Here is a 26,595-nt window from a genome sequence, read left to right as displayed (position 1 = left end):
TTTATTAAAGCTTCCTTTGTAGCTTACTACATAATTTTAAAACTGTTCTTATAAGCTAAAAACAAACCATGAGTGTTCTCTTTACCTATAATTACTTTTGTTCCAATATTTGTATCACTATTTTCTTTTTTTTTTTAAGATTTTATTTATTTATTCATAGACACAGAGAGAGAGGCAGAGACACAGGCAGAGGGAGAGGGAGAAGCAGGCTCCATGCAAGGAGCCCGATGCAGGACTCGATCCCAGGTCTCCAGGATCACACCCCAGGCTGCAGGCGGCGCCAAACCGCTGCGCCACCGGAGCTGCCCTGTACCACTATTTTCAAGTAAATTACTCATTTATCTATTTTTTAAAGATTTTATTTATTCATAAGAGACACAGAGAGAGAGAGGCAGAGGGAGAAGCAGGCTCCCTGTGGGGAGCCTGATGCAGGACTCGATCCCAGGACCCTGGGATCACAACCTGAGCCGAAGGCAGACACTCAACCACTGAACCACTCAAGCACCCTTCTATTTTTTTTAACTTTAGTTTTACATGCTTTTTTGCTTTATGTATCTGAAAGTTATATGGAAGATATTTCTATAATTATTATAGGTTATTTACATACTTAAGCATTTCTGTCTTATAATTTTTTTCTCTACTTTTTTTTTCTGATATTGAAATTATCATCCTGGAGTTTTTTAGATACATTTTTCTGATACACATTTTTCTGGCTTTTCTTCCCAAATGTTTTCGAAAAGTGTTTTTTTTTAATAGATTTTTTTTTTTAATTTTATTTATGATAGTCACACAGAGAGAGAGAGAGAGGCAGAGACACAGGCAGAGGGAGAAGCAGGCTCAATGCACCGGGAGCCCGACGTGGGCTTCGATCCAGGGTCTCCAGGATCGCGCCTGGGCCAAAGGCAGGCGCTAAACCGCTCTGGCACCCGGGGATCCCCAAAAAGTGTTTTTTAAAAGAGTTTAGTTGACAAGATATTGTTGAGTCTTAATACTTGTTAATGACTAGGTGGAGAATCTCTTTATCTTGCTATGTTAATATAATTTTCGCATTTATTTTAAGTTTTTTTGTTTTGTTTTGTTTTGTTTTGTTTTGTTTGAAGTAGGCTCCATGCTTCAATTTGGGGCTTGACCGCATGATCCTGAGATTGAGATCTGAGCTGAGATCAAAAGTAAGATGCTCAATTGACTGAGTCACCCAGGTATCCCACATTTATTGTAATTATGGTAATAGTGAGCTAACCCAGGGTTTTAAGTCCAAGTCACGAATATACACTTTTGGAGGTGTGGGGTCATGGCTAGCTTAGACAAAACATGCTTCTCTGAGTTATTTATTGACTCTTAGCACTATTCTTAGCCTTTTTCACTCTTCCTTTTGTACTAACAGTATCCATTAATATATACTTATCTTTAATGCAAGTCTACATAAAGAACTTCTCAACTGTCCTCCAAGTTCTTAAAAAGAGGGACTGTTGTGCTTTACGAATTATTAGGTCACCTAAGATATTATGTGGAATATATTAGGTACCTGATAGATATTTTTCAATCGATTCTTAGATGAATGAACATTCCTCGGGCCACTGAGAACAGTCTTGACCATTGACAGACATCATGGAACACTCATTGAATTTAAGAAAGTTGGATCGTGACAGGCCATTAAAACCTTTGCCTTTAAATTATGTGCCTTTTTTGCTTGTTTTCTACACCTCTCAACCCAATTTGTTTTCTTTTTCCCCTCTGCAGTCAGAATTTCATCAAAATACTAGGTTCCTTACAGCTCTTGCTTTCTAGTAGGTTAACTTGTTTTCCAGCAGGTTCACTTGTCATTTTAAGCCATTATAAAAAAAAAAAAAAAGAAAAAGAAAAAGTGAGTGATTGCTCTAAAAGAGTTTATGAAAAATATCTTGAAGGATTTGACTTCAGTAGCTTCCACTTTGACAAGATTTTCTTAGCATCTGCTAAAGAAGTTTGATAAACAGTATCTCTATTGTGAGCTCAGTTAATTTTTAATGAGAGCCGGAAGTATCTAATGCCTGAAATAGGAAAGAGATGTGAGACAATCTATTCATCCCTGATTCATTCCTGATAAGGAAATAAGAAAATAGAGGGAGGAGGCAGTAGGCTCTGTTTTCCCATGTGGAGATTTTGATTGATTTGGGAATGTTCTGGGAAAAGCAGACACCATGAAAGGTCTTGTTATGTCAGCTTTTTGTCCTGCAAAATAGCTCAGTATGCTTTCCTTATTCTAGAAAAAAAGTCCAATGACCCAGTTATCCCTCAGGCATTATATTCTTTCCCATCTTTCTTCAGTAACTAACATTCATGGAGTAATAGATTTTACTCACTGCTCCCACTTTCTCATAAAACTCAAACATTTTTTTTGGGGGGGGGGGGAGAGAATCCAGATTTGACCCTCATCATTCTAATCACATTTGTCTTTGCTACCAATAATGATGGCTCTTTTTTTCAATCACCTTAAAAAAATTTTGTTTTGGTAGCATTTGATACTGTTAAAGAGATCTCAGATGTTTCTTTTGGAATTGAATGATACTGACTTTAGTTTGCTATCCATGACCATCCCTTGCCTGGAAGTCCTTCCAATAATCTCCAAATGCAGGCATTTCTAAAGGGTCTGCTCCTCTTTGTTTCCCTCTATATTCTCTCCTTCAGAAATGTTATCTAGTTGTTTGAATCACTTTCTTTATGGCTTTCAATAGTGTATCCCCAATTCTAATTTCTCCTTTTTGCTTGATACCTAAATCCCATAACTCAGATATATTAAGATGGAACTTATCAATATTCCCTTCCACATTTACTTCTCATCCTGTCTTCTTTCTCTGTTAATATTTCAAGTTTGACTCTATTCACCTAAGCTCTGAACTCATCTGCTCCCAGAGACTTCACATCCATTTTGTATTGAAGTAAATGAAAGGTGGTAGATTTTACCATAAAATATGACCCTTTAGCATAAGGATTATTTTGAGCTAAAGGCCCTTGAAAAACAGCAGATGCCAGAAGGGCATTCTAATCTACTGTTTTGCTTTGTTTTTTTTTTTTTTCTTTCTGAAAACAGGAGATAATAACTCCCGTGGAAAACAGGAGATAGAAACCCCCTTTCTATAGCAGGAAAAAAGAAACACCTTCAATGGGGAATGGAAACTGAGAGAATTCGGTACAGATCTTGTTAAACAATTTTTTAGCTTCCTTTAGCTTCCTTGCATAGTTTAGTTACCTTTTCATATTTGCCTCTCCTTGTTCAATCTGGTATTAAAACATTTAGGTTTTGCCACTTCTCAGAGTCTTCATTTCATTATGAAGGATCTCATGTTATGTAAAACTTACATTAAATAAATTTGTATCCTTTTCTCCTGTTAGCCTGTCTTACGTCTTTAATTTTCAAGCCCAGTTGAAAAAAGGTAAAAGGGTAAAGATAAAATGTTACTTCCTCTATGGTACCAACCTCTATGTTTCTACTTTCCACATCATTCCCCTTTGACCCTACTTCTTTCTTTTGAAATATTATGAAACCTTCTTAAATAACCTTGGTTCATTTGGCTAAAAGAATCTTTAAAGGCATAATATTGAGCAAATCACTCTCTTGCTCTTATATCTTAAACAGTTGCTCCCTGCCTATTGGATAATATCAGCACATATGGTTTAGTAATTAGGGTAGCTTTTTGTCTTATACTATTTTGCACATGATTTTTTGCTTGACACCCTTCCATGTACCCAATTTTGCATCCAAGATATAGAATCGGCCTGTCCTCAAAATGCCTTCATGATATGGCTAAAAAATCTTCACTGTTTGGAATCTTTTGTTGCCTCTCCCCATTTATATTTCTAAATAGCTCCCCCAACTAAAACTACATTATTTTATTTTATTTTCCTTTGCTCAGTACTTTATTCATGTGTGTGCTTAACATTTAGGAACTACTATAAAAGTAATGCATTTAAATTTAACAAGAAGGAGTTATTGTGAGAGAGATATTTCCACTTCCTTATCTTAAGAGAAACCAGAGGCATGGCCGCATTCCCCCATGAAGTAGGCTCGCCATCTAGTGACAGCTCCATCTCACTACAAACTTTGCCTCTGAGGCCTGCAAATCTGAAGACCTACCTTTAAATTTTCCTCAAGGGATATGTCAACAGACTTTTTTGTCCCCTGATATAACACTGTACCACAAGAAAAAGACTGCAGTGCTTACTTTTTTTATGCCATTAAACATTTAAAACAATTAACTTTGGGTTGATTCCATAGATAAGTTCAAAGAAACAGGAAGACCTGAAATGTTTGTGTTAATGTTAATCAGTGATACACACGGATCCACTTTGAAAGATGAAATTTAAAAGAATGCTTCGAAGCTTGGAAAGATCTCTGATAAAGTGTGAGAAGTTTCTCTTCTCCTGAGATAACATGCACAACATACCCAGCAGAGTACGCTCTGAATAAACATTAGCAAAATGGTTCAAAGTAAGCATAAGTTTTGGAACCAGATGAGCTGTTGTCACCGCCTCCATAAGTTGGATCACAGTATCCAGGTATTCAAAATGACCGTTTTGACATGTAGAAACATGAGGACAATAACATATTTTTTTGAGTATTGAAAATAACATGTAAAATGCTTGGTCTGTAGCCAGCACTCGAAAAAAATGATGGTTTGTTTTTAATGATTATTATCTTTTTTTAGCTTCAGTAATTTGTATAGAGATATATAGCTGTTTGTCAAGCTTAAAAACTGTTATTCCTAGGTCCTCAATTTATTTATCATGGTATAGACTATATGTGTTGCCTAGGTTCTCAATTTATTTATCATAGTATAGACTATATGTGTTGATAGAGATTACTTTCATTACATGATGAAAGATAACCTGCCTATTTAGTAAATATCTGACATAAAGAGATCACAAATTATCTACATTTATCTACAGATAAATTATAAATTATCTACATAATCCATTAAAATTTATATTGACTACACTTTTTAAAGTATTCAGAAAAGGTAAGTTGTCTATACTTACAACTTTCCAGTTGCATTATACATGTTTGTACATCCATTGGAAAATTCTTGAGATCCATTGGACAAGAAAGTGTTAATGTCAATCTGAAAGAATTCAAAGTAATTATTTTTAAAAATAAATTATGATATCATATTAGTATTCTATTGTTCAGGGTACAACTGGAAAACAAGCTTTGGTTAGTGACTAACAACTCTTCAAATAAAATTTACTTCAGATTGGGTATTTTTTTAACTATGAAACAGCTGTATCTTTATACATAAATTTTCAGGGAGGAGAAAAGCTGTATATTTAAACATCCAATCACATTTATTTATTTTACTCAACTTTTCATTCCTTTATGGAGGGCTGTAGGTGTCTACAAGAGGTCTGTATTTCCAGAAAAGACCCTCAGAAAGAAATTTGTGAGTAGGTTCTATAAAATTAATGCCAAATGCCAAAGGGCACAGTTCCCCAAGATCACATGTACATATGTTTGAGAAGGCATGTATATCCAGGGAACTGGGAAAGCAGGGTACAGGAATCAATCCTGCATGACAATGTTCAGTCATCTTGAAACATTGAAGAAGTCAGTGAATCAGAGGGGAAAAAAAATGGAATCTGAGGGACTTGAAAAGCTGTTAGAGTGAGGTCCTCTACTGTAGGACTAGGGCATTTCACCAGATTTTACCAGGGTTAAGAAAGAGCCCTCTGGAATATGTGTAACATAATCCTATGCTCACCAAACTTCTAATTTAGCTCTACACAAAATAGAATGACCTGGATGGTATGCACAAGCATTATGTCCATTTTTCTCTTGCAGAAAGTATTTGTATGTTGGCATTCCAGATAATTCATAACCCAAATTCATTACTTCATTACTCATAATGCATAACTCATGAAAAAATATTTTTCATTGGAGAAGTATATTACTACCTTGAAAGACTGGCAAGAATTTGTAGTTCTTGAACCTGAGAAAAAGAGGCGCACATCCAAACAAACCCAAGTTTATTAAAATAAATTTCTTATCTGAGAACTCTCCAGCCAGCCCCTCTATTTAAAATATTCCTATTGAAATTCAGCATATCAGTGAGCACCCTAGGTGGGTTTGTTTACCTAGGCTTTGTGACCATAGGTAAATTACTTCACTTCAGTATATTTCAGGTTTCTCATCTCCAAAATGAATACAATAATAGTATTTGCTCCAGAGAAATGTGGTGAACAATATGGGTTAATACATGTAAAGTGCTCAGACAAGTGTCTGACACATGGTAAACACTCAATAAATATTACTTATTAAGGATTACTAGCATCCTACCTCCCATCTTCCCCACCCCAGAATTACATGGGATGGGCACAAAGATGACTGAACTAGATCACATACAAAGCTGAAGCACCTGGGAGGCTCAGTTGGTTAAGCATCAGATTCTTGGTTTTGGTTCAGGTCATAATCTTACGGGTCATGGGATTAAGCTCTGCGTTGAGCTCCCCACTCAGTGGGGAGACTGCTTGAAGATTCTCTCCCTCTGGGCAGCCCGGGTGGCTCAGCGGTTTAGTGCCGCCCTCAGCCCAGGGCATGATCCTGGAGACCTGGGATTGAGTCCCACGTCAGGCTCCCTGCATGGAGCCTGCTTCTCCCGTTGCCTGTGTCTCTGTCTCTTTCTCCTCTCTGTTTCTCATGACTAAATAAATAAAATCTTAAAAAAAAAAAAAAAAAGATTCTCTCCCTCTGCCCCACTCCCCACTCATGCTCTCCCTCTCTCTCTTCCTCTCTCTCAAAAATCAATAAATAAATCTTTAAAAAATATTTTTAAAAAATCACATACAAAGCCTATTTAGTGTTAACAAAAAATAACCAGCACTACTAAATGTAATCACATTCTCCAAAATAACATTTTTGTGTAGGCCATAGACATAAAGTTATAATAATTCCTGTTTTACAGTGAATACTCTTCGTGAGGTCCAATTAACATAATTTGAGAGATATAAATGGACAGACATGTGAAGCTGCTGCGTTTTTTAGAGTCCCAGGAGGATCACTTGACAATTCCTTCAATTCAGAGTCCATAACACACTAAAATAATTCATATAGTTCATTCTTCAAGAGCAATTTTCTCTTGGCTAGGCTAGCTTAAGTGATTCTGTGAGTATGATCTTGTAGATTTACAAAGTTCTCTCTTAAAAAGGCAACTGTAAAATCAGGTGGACACAATGTTCTCTGTCTTGTGAAAGGGTTTTTTAGAAGTGTATGCACAAGTATATTTTGAACATACGCACATTAATTTTCCAAACATCCAAGGCTCTTGGGACAGCCAGTTTCAAATATTGGCTTGGAGAATTAATTCTGTGACCTTTTGTATGGAAGTGAATAGCATTCTCAGAATCTTTTCCAAGCTCTCACCATGCATGTGATGTCAAATTCATATCCTGGCTATTTTTTTGGCATAAAATGAGAGGCATTACATAATTCTTTTAAAAAGAAGGGCTTGAAAGGAATTATTTGGCAAAGAAAAACACTGTTTGTAGAACTTCTGTCATAAATCATATCCTGAAAAACATCTGTTTATTGACATTCTTTCTTTTGTTTAAAGTACTATACAATTACCTCTTTAACAACATATGGATGAAAAAATACTGTCAACCTGGTGGGTGTGATACTGAATTTCTTCATCGAAACATTACATACAAATTAAAGATATGTTTTGACCACATCAAAAGAAAACTAAATCAAAAGACAATTAATCACATTCTACTGTTTTGGAAATGAATATCTTCTTGTGTAAGAGAGGACACTAAGTTCTCTTTCTGAGACAAGACACATAAACAGGATATGGTGTTTTTTATTTTCTCTTAAAAAGTCTTGGCTCAGTGAAGTAGTAATGTTAAAAAAAAATGACTATAATCCATGACAAACAGTTGACCTGATTAAAATGGAGGTATTGCCCATTTTTGAACAAGCATTGCCTAGAGTACAGTGGCTGTCTCAACCATTAATTAAATATATTATATATATTATATATATATATTATATATATATACACTTTTTGGACTGCATTTTTGGCTCTTTATGAAACTGGTAAGTATCTTTATTAGTTCCTAATATTTCTGAATTTAATGTCACAAGAACAATTACCTTTTTTTTTTTTTAAGATTCATTTATTTACTTGAGAGAAGGAGCAAGAGCATGAGTGGGAGGGCAGAGAGAATCTCCAGAGGACCTTGAGCTAAGCAGAAGCCCAATGTGAGTCAGGATCCTATGACCCCAAGATTATGACCGAGCCAAAACCAAGAGTCAGATGCTCAATGGCTTCTAGCACCCTGGCACTCGGAACAATGACCACTTGACTAATTATAAGCTTTGCAATATTATCTGTAATATCATAATTGGGGTAATACATCCATTGTACTTGTTATGTAGTAGATGCCATTTTAAACCCTTACATATTTCTCAACTCATTTATTCCTTACTACAAATTTATAAGACAGGTAAACTGTATTACCCTATTTTAGAGATGAGGAAACTAAGAGGTCAACTCACCTGGCATTACAAAGCAGAGATTGGTAGAGCTTAATTTGCAATTCTGGGAGTCCAGTTCTAGATTACATACCCTTAACCTTTAAGTATACTGCCTTTCAAAGGCATTAAAACATTTTTCATGAAAATGGTTTTTTTAATTAATATGGCTTTTCAAATTTTGTATTTATATAATGTAAGAAATGATATATTTCATTCAGTATTATTACATTTAAAATAAAAGATACATAAGTGATTCTTCCAAAAAAATCAGAGAAATGTAATTAGATTTTAGAAAATATAAGGAGTTTCTTCATGGATTTTATACATTTTCTCAAGTGATTTGGCATTTTATTAAGATTCTATATTGATTAAAAAACTCAGGAGAGATTAGATTATTGAAGCACTAGAAGGAAGATTGTAACTAATGTTCTAATCGGAATTTTGTTGTCATCTGGTTTTAGAGATGATTTTAAAGAATATCAACCCATCGCTAGTGGAATCTTAGTGTTGTTGATGGTTCCTTCAAGAAGCTGATGTAAGCTAAGGACCTCTTCATCTTCAGAAAAATATGCATAATCACTCACATGCAAAATTCTCCTAATAACATGTATTTTATGGTACTGTAAATCTATTGCCCCTGAATGAACAACATTTTAAAAAGCATCTGTTGATAAGCTTGCTTTTCCTATTAAAAATTAACGTTCAAAAAATAAACACATGTTGTATAAGTAAGCTTTAATTCTTTTCACAACTGAATTTCAAAGAGTGATTATATTTAGTTTAAATAAAAGTTGAAATTGTTTTATGATCTTTGACAAGTTACTGTGCATAGCATTTCTGATATAAAATTTCTTCCTGTTATTTGTTTTTTAATGCAATAATGCTCCTGTAATATAAATAGTAAAGTTGGATATATTAGTAAGTATTAGTAGTAGTAGTAAAGTAAGTAGTAGATAATATTAAGCCTCCTCTGATGTGTTTGCATTCTCTTGTGATGAGGATTTTGCCATCCTCACTTTACAAGTGACAAAATGGAGACTTAAGTTGATAACTTGCAAGCATCATTCAGTGGTAATTTAAGGATTCTGGAAAATATCAGCACTAATACTTTTTGAGGGGTTTTGTTTTCTTTTGAGGAAAATGCAGATAACAACTTTACTGTCTATTATATGCGTGGCACTATGCTGGGTGCTTTTTATACATTATTTCAGGCTCAAAGTAATTAGCATTTTCACTATCATGCATATAAGAAAAATGAGCCTTTCACAAGTAGAGACTTGCTCAAATCACAGCTGGTAAATTGTAGAGCCTAAATCTGACTTGGAAAACACAGTGGTCCATGGTCCGCTGTGCATTTTGGTACACATCTTGCTGGGTGGTGCCAAGACTGTAAGTCCCAAGCTATTTTTTATCTGAGTCATTTCTCAGAGATGTTTATGGAACTGTTAGTTTTGAGAGATGAGATAATGTTGTTCTTCTGGACAAAAAGAAGGTTTGCTTATAGTTTGCTATAAAGGCAGTGGATTCCCCAAACTCAATGTTCCACAGCTGTGACGCAGATCCCCAGTGTATGTTACATCCATCAGGGCCTGATGCATTGTTCCAATGAAACTGGAGGGCATGGAAGAAGTTAGGCAAATTCACTGATGCTTGTGTTGCTTGTTTACAGTAAGTAATACATTCCTTCATCTCTGACCCAGAGTCTTGTATCTTCTGTTAGCATCCATAAAATAAATGAGGCTAATTTTATAAGTAGAGTAAAATGAAATCCCAACTTAGACAATCTAAAAGTCATGTGTCTAGCTCCAAAGCCATCACTTGAAATAGACTTCACTTGAAAATTATGAATATAATTCAAAATATTTTAAAGGTTATTAATATAATTCTAAGTTCAAACACTATAGAAAGCATATAAAAAACAGTTGTATTTGTGCCCTACCCATTCTACCTCCAATTCAGTTCTAGCATCTCAGAGGCAGCCTTCTTTAGACACTTGTCTAAGATTTATAGTCATGTATCTCAATTGCTATTATATTATGTTTGATTTTTTAAGTTTGCAAAATTGTCTATTAATTTCCTACAAGGAAAATGTTTCTTTTATACCACACTCCATGTACTTAACTCTCCTGTAACACTCAAAATTTAGTCACATAAATATTTACAGTTAAATTAATATTCAGCATTTACATGTTACGAATAAGTAATTACTGTTTGTGGTTAAGCATAATAGTTTGCTATAATTATAACTCTCATGTAGCATTTTGTTTTCACTAATAGTACTAATAATTGTTTCATTTTCAGAGTCAACAAATTCCCTACCAGAGCCACAAATTCAACAAACGCCCTTTCAGAGCTACAAAGTCCCTCTCAATGATCAATATAGCAGGTAATCTATCAATTCCTTGTTTTTCATGGACACCTCTTTATTTTTCTGTTCTTTCTTTCTAATCAGATATTAAACGTCTGTTTTGATGTTCTTATTTTCATATTGTTTCTCTTCTATTTCTTTGTATCTTGATTCTGCTTCTTGGGAGACATCTTCACTTCATCTTCCAAATATTCTACTGATTCTTTTTTTCTTTTTTACTTTGTTTACTATTTGCTTCTGTTATGCTCTGAATGATTTCTTTTGTTCTTTTCTTATTTTGCACATGCAGTTGTCTCATCTGTCCAGAGATTTCTTTTTTTATGGTCTCTTCTCTCTGCATTTTCTCAAGTCAATCCTTTTCTCTTTCGTGAATTTTTTCCTCTTTTTTCTTTATTTCTGCTTCTTTTTTCGTTGTTGATATTATAGAATGTTCTTGAATGTCTGATTTTATTTAAGAATGAGGCAAGAAAAACTATTTGGAATGCAGTTAGTAGCAGATGGTTCACTGAGTAATGGTTTTAACTGTAGGATAATAACACTGCTGTGCAGATTTTTCCTTGGTGGTTCCTCAATTGTCAGTATCTGTAGATCTTTTCCCAGAGGTATACTCTTCTGACTGCTACTGCTCAATGGAAGAAGTTTAGGACTGGTTTTCTGCAGTTTAGGGAAAACAAGGGTTTCACCACACAGTATGCAAACCTCACGTAATCACCATTTTCTTAGTAAAATGATGCATGACAGATGCCAGCTGTGCCGGGAGCCACTACTCCTGAAGCTTGTGGTACAACCTCTTCCAGATTTTCTGTCCTTTTTCTGCTCATTTCAGAAGGCAAAAAAAAGTACATGGACAAGAAAATCAGGAATAGAAAGCTCAGTCTTGTTTCTTTAAATTTTAAATCAATTCTTGTCCCTTTCTTTTCCAGCTCCCACTTTCTGAAGTCCTAGCAGCCTTAAATTTCTAAAAGATTGAGGATATTATTGTCTTACTTCTGAGTTCCCTGGCTGTAGCTTGGATTTCAGCTGTGCCTGTTAAATCAGTTTTCACAAGTGCATTCATTTTGCAGCGTCCTAAAATATGTCATCATCGCTCATCGGTCACTGTCTTCTTTCCCATTACTTTCATCCCCTGTGTGCTAATGCCATTTTTATTCATTATTCAGTTTATTTCTTTGTTTTAGGAGGTTTAAGAAGGAAATATGGATAAATGGATAGGTTCAATAGTCAGGTTTGCCAGGACAGTCTTTAAACAAGCAGGAAAGCCAGGTCCCTCATGAAATATCACAAATGTTCCTTTGTAAATTGAATGAGATTTTTTTTCTAAAACAACTTTTGTTAACAAGAAACTGTTTACCATTTGAAGATTTTAAAGTTCTATGAGATTTCTAAGAACAACTCACAAAAAAATGAATTTAGTTTGATTAAGTGAACCAGACTATAACAAACAGGAGCTAGGAGCTGAGACACATCCTCTGTTTCATCTGAACTCATACTGAAAAACAAAAGATGAAATTCAGAATCATTCCATACTTTTCTCAAAAATATTCAAAGATACGTAAGCAATTCATAATGCATGGCACCATTTTCCAATTCCAGTAAGACTTGATATGAACAATGAAATATCCATAATCTATTCATAAACTATTGATAATGTCTTAAGATAATCATTTTATTTTAGAATATTTTTCAGATGTGACACAAATCAACAAATATATCCTCTCAAGTTATTTATTGAATTTACACCTTTTTGATATTTAGTAAACAAAGTTGAATGAGCTCTAAAGTTCAACAGTCAGGAAATTTTAATATTAGTGTTTATATTTTGGTATTATTGTTATGTTTTGGTACTAGTTTTTAAAAGCTACATAGTCTTCTTAGAAAAGCATAATATATAACTAAAATGTAAATGGGATCTTTTCTAAAGAATGACCAAAGAAGCCCAAGGAGAGAAAAAAAATACAAATACTTGAAAAATAACTCATGAAAAATGAATCCCAGACAAGGAAATACAAATATTCCTCCACTTACAAATATTTAAAGGAAGTATGCATTCATAAAAATATAATCACAGTGTATGAATCAGCTCTCATTCAATTTGTCTTTAAACTGTCCACCAATTCGGCTGATATTTAGAAACTAAGTCATTTGTTTAAAAAGTGGATTTTCAAAAATTATTCATACAGTTCCTAGATCTGGAACTTGGGTCTATTATTGGTGATTAGACATATTTGGGAAATGGTATATTATAAGAACTCTGGTGGAACAGTAAAAACACTCAAAAATCTCAAAATACTCATTAAAAAAATGACAGTATTTCACTGAAATCAGGAATTTGTCTGTGACTCACCTTATTGAATAAAGAACATTACCATTCTTGAAAATTCTTAACAATTTATTATCTGTAGTAACTTCATGAAAGTTGGCACCCTTTTCGTTGGCAAAGAACAAATCAGGTTTCCAAATGGAGTCCAACATGGAAGGGTCTAGGTCTAAAGAGTCATCAGGATATTCACTATATGCAAGGCGAGGATCATTCCATTTCTGACGCAGAAAGATATTCACTCTGTAATCCTGTGATAAAAGAAAGGGGGGAAATCTGCTTTAAAAAGTTTAGAATCTAATGTGCTATTCTCTGGTGTCTCTGAATTTCAGCAAAAGCCACTGACATCTTTGTGCTTTTCATACCCTACAATCCTCACTCATTACTACTGACAAGAATCATTTTAGTTACAAGGCTTTGCCCACATTTTTAGTGATATATATGTCTCTAAAGAAAAGGTCACAGAAGAGTACAATTTTATTATGCTTATATTATGCCATTCCATGAAAATTTCACTTTCCTTGTTTGTCAGAATAAAATGTTGGATTGCTATTAGTTGAAGTAAAATCTCTTCAGCTTTGCATTTATTTCTAGAACCATTTATCTTAGTAGATATCCAACAGAATCCAGAATGCATTTAATGAAATTTTCTTGAAAGCTATCTATTTTATAAAAGTGATTACATACACTTCTTTACAATGAAGACACATTTCCTCATGTTTAATATAGCATGTAAGTTCCATGAAACAGATGACTTAAAAAAATAAAAGGTGATTTTGAAATAATTAAAGAATAATAAAGGAACATTATTACCAGTAATCCTTTAAGAAGATTTAGCTAAAGAGTTTTCCCAATTAGACTATTCATAGTCAAACTAAAAAGGGAAGAGTCAAAGATTTCAATCAAATTCTTGCTCACAATTTCTTGACTAACGTATATAATGACATAGATTCATAGTTGGGTGTATGTGTGGGTTTTGTACATAGTATATGAATATAAGCATTACCTATGACTGTATAAATACAATTTTCCCCTTAGATTTTCGAAATGAGTGAATAAATTAAACATGCAGACTTCATTATAAGCATGAATAAAGTGAATATTTTAGGAAGATTTTATTTCTATGGAAAATACTCAAGGCTGGACATACTCAAAGAAACTGAACAACTTTCATCTATTTTTTATTCCTTGAAAACCAAATTACCAGTTAACAGAATATAATGACCAACCAATCACAAAGAATGTTTCCATAGTATCAGGCCTGGCAGACTGCTTCTCTTGCAGGGAGGTCAAATTCAGAGCAGTGAAAGTTACAAATCTACATGTTGCCTTGATTATTATTTATGCACTGAGATCCTTATCTTTTTTTTTAAAGATTTATTTATTTATTTATGATAGACACAGAGAGAGAGAGAGAGAGAGGCAGAGACACAGGCAGAGGGAGAAGCAGGCTCCACGCCAGGAGCCCCATGCGGGACTTGACCCTGGGACTCCAGGATCGTGCCCTGGGCCAAAGGCAGGCACCAAACTACTGAGCCACCCAGGAATCCCCAGATCCTTATCTTCTAACTGTAACTGAGATTACATACCAGCCAACATTTTTTTTCTGCTTGCTTAGGTGCCCCATGTATCTTCCGAAGTGACAATGGAACAGAGTTCACTTCAGCTTTTACCACAAAGTTCACGATAATGTGGATATCTCACCAGCCACAAGGATCTGCAGAACCTGTAAATGGGGATATGTGAACAAGCTTCTACCAGCCAGACAGGTCATCCTCTCTGAGCCTAGAGTTCAGAATGCCAAGAAGCATAGCATAGGTTGGTGGCCAGTTCTTGCATCCCTTACTGATGATCTGTGCTGTAGGCCTAACCACCAAAGGGATAGATGACTCTCTCTACCTTAACTATAGGAGAAGATGGAAGCCAACTCCAGTTATAATGATGCCTGCCAGGAAACATAACTGACAAGTAAGGAATTTCCTTTGGATTGATTCTTAAGATATTATGTATATATAATTGAGAACATTCTGCAAGTGTTGCCCACTGTGAGGTTGAAATAAAAGTACTTTTAAGCTGCAACATATGTAATAAAATTTGGTTGAACCTCCTTATCCTATGCTATTGGTTTAATGTAAACTTTATAGACAGAATCTCAGATCTTCCAGGAATACTTTTTGCTCCAGGAATGAGCTAAAAAACAAAAACAAAAATAAAAACAAAAACAAAAACTACCCAGGTACCTTTTTGTTTCTAAATCATACAAGGCAGAAATCAACTATCACCTGTCACCAAGGCCAAATATTATCTTATATCCATTGAGCTCTTTCTGAGAATAACGAGAATTATCTTTGCTTACTAACACATTTAGGTCTTTGGTTTGGGGCCAGAGTCCAAAGGAAAACTCAAAAATGACCATATCCTAAAAACCTACACACTTAGGTTTTAACAGTTCTCACAGTTTGGGTTTTGATCTGCCTGCAAATGAACATTGTGCTGGGAAGTTTCCCTATTAAACAACCAAATTCAGCATTTTGAAAATAAATTTTTAGAGCAAATTCCTCATAGCCAATGTGTCCCATTTACACTAGGCAACCAATATTATTTGTGAGTCCTGATCATTTGTGAAAATGTGCAAAGAAAAGGGTAAATAAAATGACATAGACAATGCCACCTAAAAGAAGTCCTTGTAACTTGATTTGAAATAACTTGCCTATACTAAAAGGCCATGAACTAAAGCAGGAAACAGTTTTGTAAAATAGATAATGGATGTGTATGCAGCACATTACAAAAAAATTAAAATAGACTTATTAAAGCCAGTTTAAAATGTAATCATTCCTTGACTATACATAAATTAGAGACTAATATTTTTTATAAGGAATGTTCCCTATTCACCTGGGCTATGCTCCTATAAGGGTGAAAATTTAGAAAGGTTATATGTAGTAAAAAAAAAAAAAGACAATAATAAATGTGAGATAAGATATATGAAAATGAAATAAATAATTATATTTCACATTTCTAAAATCTAGACTTGAACTCATTCATAATCTTATAAGGCAATTGAATTGACTTTTATATGGAATCATAAAATTTTAGGACAGAAACATTTAATGATTCTTTGACCCACAAACTCCTTTTGCAGTAAAGCCTTCAAAAGTTAATCTTATTTTTTCATCATTTTTTCACATTACAAAATAAACTGATTTGTAAGTATATGTTATACCATAAATCATATTGTGCAGTAACAGTAATGAAATATAGCTATTATTTCATAATATAGAAAGACTAATTTTGACATTTCAGAAGTCAAAATTTATTGTTATTATTAAAACAGAATGATACATTTTATTCTAATTACTTTAAATTAGTTTTGTAAGACAATATTTTGTTGACAGAGTAAAGTTATTTATCATGTTTGGTTTTGAAAGTAAGTATCCAAAAAAAAAAAAGAAAGTAAGTATCCATTACAATGTAGTTTAAGTTCCATCTCTTTGGCACACAGTAAATAATAGACCTTATATTTGAAGTTCTTACATTGTGAGTACAAAAAATAATAATTCAATTAGCCAACTTTAATAATGATTCAAATACTAGACTCAGAAGTAAGTCTTCTTGGGATCAAATCTCAGCTCTTCAAGTGAGACAGCTTTCCAATCTCCCTATGTCTTGTTTTTTTCTTCTGTAAAATAGGGATAGTATAATAGTACTTCCTTTCATGGGGGTACTGTGAACATTGGATTGATCCACACAAAGTACTTAGAACTACACTCATTAAATATTAGCTTTTAGATCCTCAAAATTAAAATTCATATCAAATGGAAATTTGGTTATACTTTCTGTTTATAAATTCATTTTTTAAATAATGGAGCATTTTGATATGCCATGTAAGAATTTGGGACAGATAATTGTAATGTTGAACCTGGTGAATAATAAATATCTTGAAAATTTTCAAACCGGTATGATAAACTTATTATTAACTTTTTGTTGTAATGACTTTTGCGTTTCAACATTTATGTATTTTTGTATTTCTGGTCTTAATCCAACTGCCCCTCTTCCCCTTCTCACTATAGAATGGGTTTGCATTATAAAGCCCTTTTCCATAATGGTGAAGATAGTTGCTTATATTTCACTTTGTGCCAGATGTTATACTTGTTGCTTCATGGATTATTCCTCATAGCAAATTCATGAGGTAAGTGTTATTATTTACCCAGGTTTACAGATGTGGACTATGGGACGAAGATAGGCCAAGTAACTTCAACATGATTACAAAGCTAATAGGTGGCAGAGTTGTAATCAAGACCCATCAATTCTGGTTTCAGGGTTTTAAAGGATAGATACATGACTAGTACATCGCCTACTGCCACATATCACCAGTCATTATTGCTTTGTATGCAAAACAAATGTTTGTAAACTAATGCAAAGATTCCAGGTTTATATGGTTTATGTTTGTAAGGTTTTTTTTTTCTTTTTTGTTTTTTGTAAGGAATTTGGGGGTTTACTGATCAACATGCTTACTGACGGGAAATTATACACCCTATGCCTAAATGTTATCCAGTTAAATCTAATAGATGCCAGGTTGCCATTTCTTTATAATAGGTATCCTGGGGAAAGACCAAATTTAGTAAAAATCACAGCCCAATGTAGCTCCTAAAATGACATAGAATATAATATTCATCTTTAGCTATATAGGGAGTATAGGATTGCTAGAATCTAACTAAAATGACTGATTAGGAAAAAACTATGGAAAAATAATCTTCTAATGTTAATAAAAGTTGTTAAGTGCTTCTCATCCCTCTAGTCTATAATCTAGTTAAATTTGAAGTTTCCTAGTGCTTTCAGGTCATTTCCAATCCAGCAGACGTCTCCCACTTCTTCCTTTTCTCCCTGCCTTCTTACTTGTTTCTGCCCTGTCCTCTCCTTGCTTCTGTTTCTTTCTGCCTCTGTGTCTGTCTCTCTCTTTTCTTTTCCACCCACTCCCCCACTTCAATACATGTGCACATGCACTGCCTCTGTAGAACTAGCTGCCACATTTCAATACTGGTGATGTATGCAAGTGGTTTTCAACTGTGTCATTACAGAGTAAAGGAAGCAGGTCTCTACAACACTATCACTATTGGTATCTTGATGCCTTTTTCTTTTCTTTTCTTTATCCTACACATTTAATGTAGCTGAAATTATATTGCACATGTGTTTTAACATCTTTCATTTTCATTTAATGAATTTTATGCATTTTCTGGTATTCTTAATTATCATTCTATTACATCAATTACTATCTGATGCATCTTTCTTTCTCTTTCTTTTCTTTTCTTTCTTTCTTTCTTTCTTTCTTTCTTTCTTTCTTCTTTCTTTCTTTCTTTCTTTCTTTCTTTCTTTCTTTCTTTCTTTCTTCTTTCTTTCTCTTTCTTTCTTTCTCTTTCTTTTCTTTTCTTTTCTTTTCTTTTCTTTTCTTTTCTTTTCTTTTCTTCTTTCTCTCTCTTTCTTTCTTTTAAATTTTTATTTAAATTCCAGTTAGCATAGGTTGTAATATTAGTTTCAGGTGTACAATATAGTGATTCAACACTTCCATACAACACCCAGTGCTCATCACAAGTGCTCTCCTTAATGCCCATCACCTCTTTCACCCATTTCCCACCTACCTCCCCCATGGTAACCATCAGTTTGTTCTCTGTAGTCAGAGTCTGTTTCTCATTTTGCTTTTCTCTCTTTTTTACCCTCCCTTTTCTCCTTTGCTTTGCTGATGCATTTTTTCTTATATAAATAATTTATCATTTGATTTATTAGGGTCTAGCCCATATGGAATCATGCAACTGGCAAAAAAAATGTGATTTGTTTATTATAATTAGAAATATTTTTGCATCATGTCTCAGTAAATTTGAGCAAAAATTAGGCATATAAAGTATTCTTGAAAATGAACATGCTAGGCATATTTTCAGAAGATAATATTTCTAAAAAATACTTTATTTATAAAAATAATCATCACAAGATAGCACAAAAATAAATATTATCACCATGTAGAGTATTTTTTCTAAATAACCTGAATGCCTTCCAATGATTGTAAACATTTTCATTTAATATTTTTATAGCAGAAACTATCACTGCCTTATTTATAAAATGACTTAATAAAAATGGTTTTACAAATTCAACATTTAGGATACTAATCTTTTGAGGTTTTTCAGGTTAAATAATTCAGTTTCAATTATTGTTTTTAAAATTGTTGATGATGTTGATGCTGTTATTAGGAAATGGTATTTAACCTTATTAAACTATTAGAAATTTAATTGAGGGATCCCTGGGTGGCGCAGCAGTTTGGCGCCTGCCTTTGGCCCAGGGCCCGATCCTGGAGACTCGGGATCGAATCCCACGTCGGGCTCCCGGTGCATGGAGCCTGCTTCTCCCTCTGCCTATGTCTCTGCCTCTCTCTCTCACTGTGTGCCTATCATAAATAAATAAAAATTTAAAAAAAGTATTTTAATTGAAAGTTATGTGATTTTTAATTTGCTATGAATTTTGCCATATTACATCATTATTCAATTACTTCTTGTAAAAGTAGAGTATATATGCTTAATGGCACATGCATATATTTGAGCACAAGATGGATCATTTATTTTTGCTAAAAATTCAATAGAATTTGTTTAAATTAAAAATATTAAAAGACCAATGTTAATCACAAATTTATTTAGATTAATTCGACAAATGTTTGTCACATATTGCCAACCTGGAATTTAGTTAAGTGCTGATGATACAATATTGAGAGATGATCTCTGCTGTCAAATTATTCATTATATTGTGGAAGATAGATTGTAAACAGACAGTTATCTTTCCACATTATAAGTGCTGTGTTGGAGGCACACACAGCATGCTATGGAAACATAAGGTAAGTATAGCTAATAGGGACAAAGGTGGAAGAATCAGAGAAGGTTTTCTGAGGAAAATCTAATTGGGCTTGGTCTTCAAAATAAAATAAAAAAAAAACAGTTACGAGGCAAACATTGGGAACACAATAAAATGTGTTCTGTATTTTGACACAAAATCCATAGTCACTGTGTTTTTGTATGACTAATACAGGAATTTGGCTGAATTTTAATATTATAATTTATTTTTTTATTCACTATCTATTGAGCACCTTCTGTGTAGCAGGCAATGTGCAGAGGGTTATAAAGTTGAATTATGCATAATGCCTGTCACCTCCAGGCGAACAGTCTAGAGGAAAGAGAATGGAACACAACATGAATAAAAGCAGAGGATATGGAAGGAATATATCATGAAATAAGAACTAAGAACTTTACTGATTTTTACCTGGTAGTCTTCCTTAAAAAAAAATAAAATAGAATGAAGAGTATGAGAAAAGAAGACTTGATGGATGAGAAATATAGACATAGATACGAATATAGGTGAAAAACATATTTATAAAGGACTTATATTTCCAATATAATGGTAGACTAGACACATAGAGGGCCGTTCTCCTGCACATTATTTTCTGGATAAAGGAAAAAAATATATATATATTAAAAATTTGCTGTCTTACAAGAAAATGAAGGTATTCTTAAAGACAAAAATGGTAACAAAAATAAGAGTGAGCAAAAGCTAAAGTGAAAGCAGTGGTGGTAAGTAAATACAAATGCCTAGATTGGGAAACCAAGTTTTAAACCACCACAAGATGGAAAAAGTGAAACTGTGACTAAGGATTCCTTAATTAGACCCTCAAGAATATCATAGATTAAGTTCAACCAAAAAGATGTTTATAACTACAAAAATAATTTACTACAGACAAAAGAAAGTAGACATGAGCAGATGGGGACTTCAAGGAAATTCCACGTCAAAAATACAAGATAAACAGGTAAAATGTATTTAAAGAAATAAAAGAAAAATTCTGCAATAGAAGCTGATCATGACCAAGAATATTTGAAAAATAATAAAATAACAATACAATTGTTGAAATTAATGACTTAATGGATATGTTAAAGCATACAAGAATTATCTGAATAAAGAATTTGATGGGCACTGAGGGGGGTACTTGATGGATGAGCACTTGGTGTTATACTATATGTTGGCAAATTGAACTCCAATTATATATATAATATATATAAGTATATATTTATAATATATATATATATAAAGAATTTGAGCAAATTATAGAGCTGGAAAAATGTCCCAGGCATAAATAGTGGGAGAAAAGGAAAGAGAAAATGAATGTTTTTTTTTTTTTTCTAAAGGGTTAAGAGACTTTCAAGATAAAATAGGAAAGTCTAAAGTAATCTACATCTAATTGAGGTCCCAAAAGGATGAAATAGAATAGTGAAAGCCAACAGTCAGAGAAAATGACAATAATTTTGCAGAACAGACAAAAGAAGCCAATGCAAATATATAGGGAACTCAAACATCCTGATAACGGCAAATAAAAAAGTCAATATGAAGACATTATGTATGAAAACTGTAGACTATCAAAGGTAAAGAAAATGTGTTTAAAAGAATCATCTTTCTACTGACAAACATCACATTTTATTTACCCATGCATCAAAATAAATGGAGTAATGATACATGCTGCAACCTGGATAAGTCTTGCAAATATTATGCTTAAATAGCCAGTCACAAAAGATCCTGTATTGTAGGATTCCATATAAAATGTCCACATTAGACAAACCTATGGGGACAGAAAGTAAATTGGAGAGAGATGGGGAAGGACTGCTTAAGTATACATGGTTTCTTTTGGGGCGATAAATGTTCAAAAACGGTTGTGGTGATGGTTATAAAGATCATTTAATTATAGACTTAAAAGGATGAGTTGTATGATATGCATATAATACATATATAATTACCTTTAAAAATATTTATTTATTTAAGTGGGGTGGGGGAGAGGCAGAGGGAGAGAGAGAGAGAATCTCCAGATTCCCCTGTTAGTGTGGAACCCAATATGGGGCTTGATGTCATGACCCATGAGATCATGACCTGAGCCAAAACCAAGAGTTGGATGATTACCCTACTGAGCCACCAGGTGCCCCTATAATTACTTTTATGGGAAAATATTGAGACTGGTGGCAGACTTGGCATCAATAATGAAACCCAGAATATAGTGGGTTAACATGCTCAAAATATTAAGAGAATATTATAGTTAATTTGCTTAGTGTACTCAGTAATAATGTTTCCAAGTTGAAAGTTAAAGTCATTAAAGAAAAACAGTTTTCTCTTGAACATTTATAAAATGGACTTTTAATTAATGCACTTCAGAAGGACAGAATAAAGAAAAACCCACATAATGCTGTTCTTAAATGCAAAGAGAGGGGATCCCTGGGTGGCGCAGCGGTTTGGCGCCTGCCTTTGGCCCAGGGCGCGATCCTGGAGACCTGGGATCGAATCCCACATCGGGCTCCCGGTGCATGGAGCCTGCTTCTCCCTCCGCCTGTGTCTCTGCCTCTCTCTCTCTCTCTCTGTGACTATCATAAATTTAAAAAAAAAAAAAAAAAAAAAAAGATCTTAAATGCAAAGAGAAATGAAGGGTAAGAAACTGGTGAACTTTGATATAAATTTGATTAGACTTCCATATAAAAAATGCTATGAATGCATAATTTATGGGGTTGAAATGAACTGAAATACAGAAAAACCAATATATACTATGACTGATTACAACAAATATGTAGAAATAAATCTTTAAAACTTTGAAAGACTTCTATCTAGAACATTTTTCTAATTTCTCGAAAACTTAATAAATAAATGGGGGGAGATGCCATGGTTATGCAAAGAAAGAGTAAGTGTTATAAAGGTAACAATTATTTACAAACTAGTTACTAGATTCAATGTCATTTTTGTGAAACAAAACACTTTTTTTGGGGAAGAAATTGATGAGCTCATTCTGTATAACCTCTATAGAATACCACTGAAGATGTAGGGTAGTCAAGGCACTCTTATAGAACAAGTAAAAAGTTGAAGAACTTCCTGTAGTAGGTATTTAAAATGATTATCAAGCTGTAAAACATTATGGTTGGTGCAAAGACAAACTAGCTAATGAGACAAAATGAGGAGTCTAAAAACAATTTTATTTAATACATAAAGGAAGTAGCATTTCAGATTAGTGGTGCACACATGGATTACTTAATAAATGATTTTGCTTACTACAAAATGGGTAAATTCTGTCACAACAATAACACTCAAAAAAGCCAGTTTGGATGAATTAAAAGCTCAAATAAGATGGGTTAAAAAAAATAGAAAAAAACATAACAGAGTATTATAACCTTGAGGTAGGGCATATTTTTTTAAAAGACAATAGTAATGATCATAAAATAAAGATTAACACATTCTATGATGGAAAAGTAAGAAATTCTACTCATTAAAAGGTCCCTTAAGGATAATGAAAAGGCAACCCATACTGGAAGTAGATATTTGCCACACAGGTAAAACTGACAACTGGCTGTTGCCAAACTATAAAGGATCTCATACTGACCATCAAGAAAAAGACAAAAAACTGAGTAGAAAAGTAGTCAACAGACACATTTCACTGGTAAAGAACACAAATGTCCAAGAAATATGTGAAAAAAATTTCAGATTCACTGATAAGCAAAGAAGTGCAAAATTAAGACATTATTAAGATACCATTTATACCCATAGGCTTGTTAAAAATAAAACGTTCAATGATATCAGAATTTGACATGAATTTGGAGGAAAGTGATACCGTATACATTACCATTGAAAGTATAAAAAAGCAGAAAAGATTGACATTGTACTGTAAATTAGATTTGTAAATACTCAAGAGACCAATATCTTATTCTAAGTATAATTCTTTTTTAAAAATAATTTATTTATTTATTCATGAGAGACAGAGAGAGAGAGAGAGGGGGGAAGAGAGAGAGAGGCAGAGACACAGGCAGAGGGAGAAGCAGGCTCCAAGCAGGGAGCCTGATGCAGGACTTGATTCTAGGACTCCAGGGTCACGGCCTGGGCTGAAGGCAGGCACTAAACCACTGAGCCATCCAGGGATCCCCAGTTCTAAATGTAATTCTTAAAGAAACTCTTGCACGTGCACACCAGAAGACCTAACACAAAAATATTTATAGTAGGACTGTTAGCTATAGTAAAAAACAAAACAAAACTGGGAACCAACCCAAATATTCATTGGCAGGAAAATGGATAATAAATTATGATATGTCAACAAAATTAGATATTACATAGCAGTGACATGAGTTGATGCTATGATTTACAATAATGAGGATGAATTTTAGCAATGTTAAATTTAGTGAAAACAAAGAAAGTTTCATAAATATGCTATGGCATTGTTTTGGTAAAACTCAAAATCAGACAATCTCTTTCTCTCTCTCTCTCTCTCTCCATCTATTTATCTATCAAAACTGTGAGGGCAAACAAGGGAAGAATTAGAAACACAAAATTCATGATCGTGGTTACCTAGGTAGATACTTGGGAAATGGGATTAGGGTGGATTACACAGGTATGTTTAATATTGGTAGTGTTTTTGTTCTGAAGTTAGGTGGTGGTTTCAATAGTTTTTGTTTTATTAAACTATATAACTTGTCACTTATATATATTACTTATGTAATTATATACCAAAATATTGATATCTGAACATGAAATGAATCATTGGAAATGCTTATTGGAATTGTCTATTCATTTATGGGAAATACACTACACATTGCAATGTTTTGCCATTGATATACTTTTGGTAATAAATATTTTAATTTTAGCACATCTTATTAGTATATTTTTATTGAACCTCTTACACGTTGTGGCGGGTGGAGTGATCGCCCAAAGATATACACATCATAATCCCCAGAATGTGCTTCTAACTTAGCAAAAGATATTTTGCAGATGTGATTATGAACCTAGAAATGTAGTTGCCTAGGTGGGGCCAATGCCATTACAAGGATCTTTATAAGTGCAAGAGAAGCAGAGTCAGCATCAGAGTAATGTCATGTGTGACTGACGTGGGTTACCATAAAGGAAGAGGGCGATGAACCAAAGAATATGGGCAGCCTCTAGAAGCTGTACAAGGCAAGGAAATGGATTCACTCCTAGAGGTCCCCAAAGGAACATAGCTCTGCTGACACCCTGATTTTTGCTCTGTAAAACCCTTTTGTACCTCTAACCTTCAGAATTGTAGCAGAATGCATTGGTGTTGCTAATCCACTAATTTGGTAACACTTTCTCAAAACAGCAATAAAAAGCCCTGACATATATTTCCAGATTGATCTGCATGCATTATCATTCTCATGTTTTGAAGAAGTTTCTAGAACAATGGAATTTTTTTAGCCAATCACTTAAGAAGATAGACCATTTTAGGAAAAAAAAATCACTGAATTCCTAGCCAAATGGAATAACCCAGAATTCTTCATCTTCTCAGGAGTTCTAGTGAGAGACCCTGGATAATTTAAAAATGATCAGAAAATAATTTTCCTTTCTCAAATAAATGAAGATAAAGTGCAAACTCCCTCACAAAGTCTTGCTGGTTTCATTTTATATGATTTGCTAATTCTGAAGTACTGCACACAAAGGTTCCCATGCATCACAAAATGTAGAACACGAATACTCAATGGAGGAATAATTGCTGCTAATGTCATCTCCATAATATTCCCCATGTTGCCTGCACCATCTGCTCTATAAAACCCCACCACAGGGAGGGTGATCATCTGGGGCCACTGATTCTGAAAATAATGGCCCATTGGGAGAGTGCCTTTCTATTGTCAGTTAGTAAACCAACAGGGAAAAAAGCCATTTTCTAAGAATTGTTTAGAGTCTCAGAAAGGTTATTTAAAATCTCCCCTTGACTTCTTCATTATCCATATGTTTAATTATTCTCTAGAAAAGGGTAGAATTGTTTGAGAATTATGAAAACATGTTTTAAGCAACCCTAATTATGTAATGATTCTGGAAGCATAAAGTTAAGAATTCCCAGGAATTAGACTCAAAAAACATGTAGTTGACAGAATAAAACAAAACCAATCCCTATTTTTTCACAATTGGAGGGTTTTTTTCTTGTAATGATAGTATTTAAAGGAAATATTAGTTATTGTCATTTAACAGAATCGATCATAAGCGTGTTGAGTCCATGAAATAACACCTGTCCCATTCAGTGAACTCTGATTTGTCTTAGTCTCTTTAAACTGCTATAACAAAATACCATAAACTGGGTGGCTTATAAACAATGAACATTTATTTTTCAGTTTTGGGAGCTGGAAGTCTGAGATCAGGGTACCAACATAGGAACCAGGGCTCTCTTCCAGGTTGTGGATTTCTCATTATATCTTCACATGGGGAAGGGGGTGCGGGAGCGCTGGGCGGCTCTAGGATATCTGTATAAGATCACTAATCCCATTCCTGGGGGTTCCTTCATGACTTACAGACTTTTCCAAGTCCTACCTACTACCTTAATCAGGATTAGGATTTCAATATACAAATCTTGGA

The 26,595-nt window shown here is 33.8% G+C and overlaps 1 protein-coding gene and 1 long non-coding RNA gene across 5 annotated transcripts in view; one reads left to right on the top strand and one right to left on the bottom strand.

Moving 5' to 3' along the window:
* Positions 1 to 26,595, bottom strand: part of GLRA3 (glycine receptor alpha 3) — a 183,714-nt gene that overhangs the window by 65,805 nt on the left and 91,314 nt on the right. For both annotated transcript variants that reach the window (XM_026017550.2, XM_072719654.1), the window contains exons 4-5: positions 13,222 to 13,445; positions 5,017 to 5,099 (exon numbers count right to left, since the gene is read on the bottom strand). In XM_026017550.2, coding sequence (XP_025873335.1) covers positions 5,017 to 5,099; positions 13,222 to 13,445 — 307 coding nt within the window. The remainder of the gene's footprint in view (positions 1 to 5,016; positions 5,100 to 13,221; positions 13,446 to 26,595) is intronic.
* Positions 1,109 to 17,136, top strand: LOC140593848 (uncharacterized). Of its 3 annotated transcripts, none has more exons than XR_011994184.1 (4): positions 1,109 to 1,199; positions 8,971 to 9,044; positions 10,811 to 10,895; positions 14,813 to 17,136. It is a non-coding gene; the product is annotated as an uncharacterized lncRNA (long non-coding RNA). The 3 variants fall into 3 exon arrangements; XR_011994185.1 differs by lacking the exon at positions 1,109 to 1,199 and adding an exon at positions 8,148 to 8,233; XR_011994183.1 differs by lacking the exon at positions 1,109 to 1,199 and having other exon boundaries at positions 8,909 to 9,044.

Source organism: Vulpes vulpes, chromosome 9 (assembly GCF_048418805.1).
Source record: "Vulpes vulpes isolate BD-2025 chromosome 9, VulVul3, whole genome shotgun sequence".
NCBI classification, from domain to species: Eukaryota; Metazoa; Chordata; class Mammalia; order Carnivora; family Canidae; genus Vulpes; species Vulpes vulpes.
The sequence above is the reverse complement of the archived record's forward strand: the minus strand, read 5'-3'. Positions and strand labels throughout refer to the sequence as shown.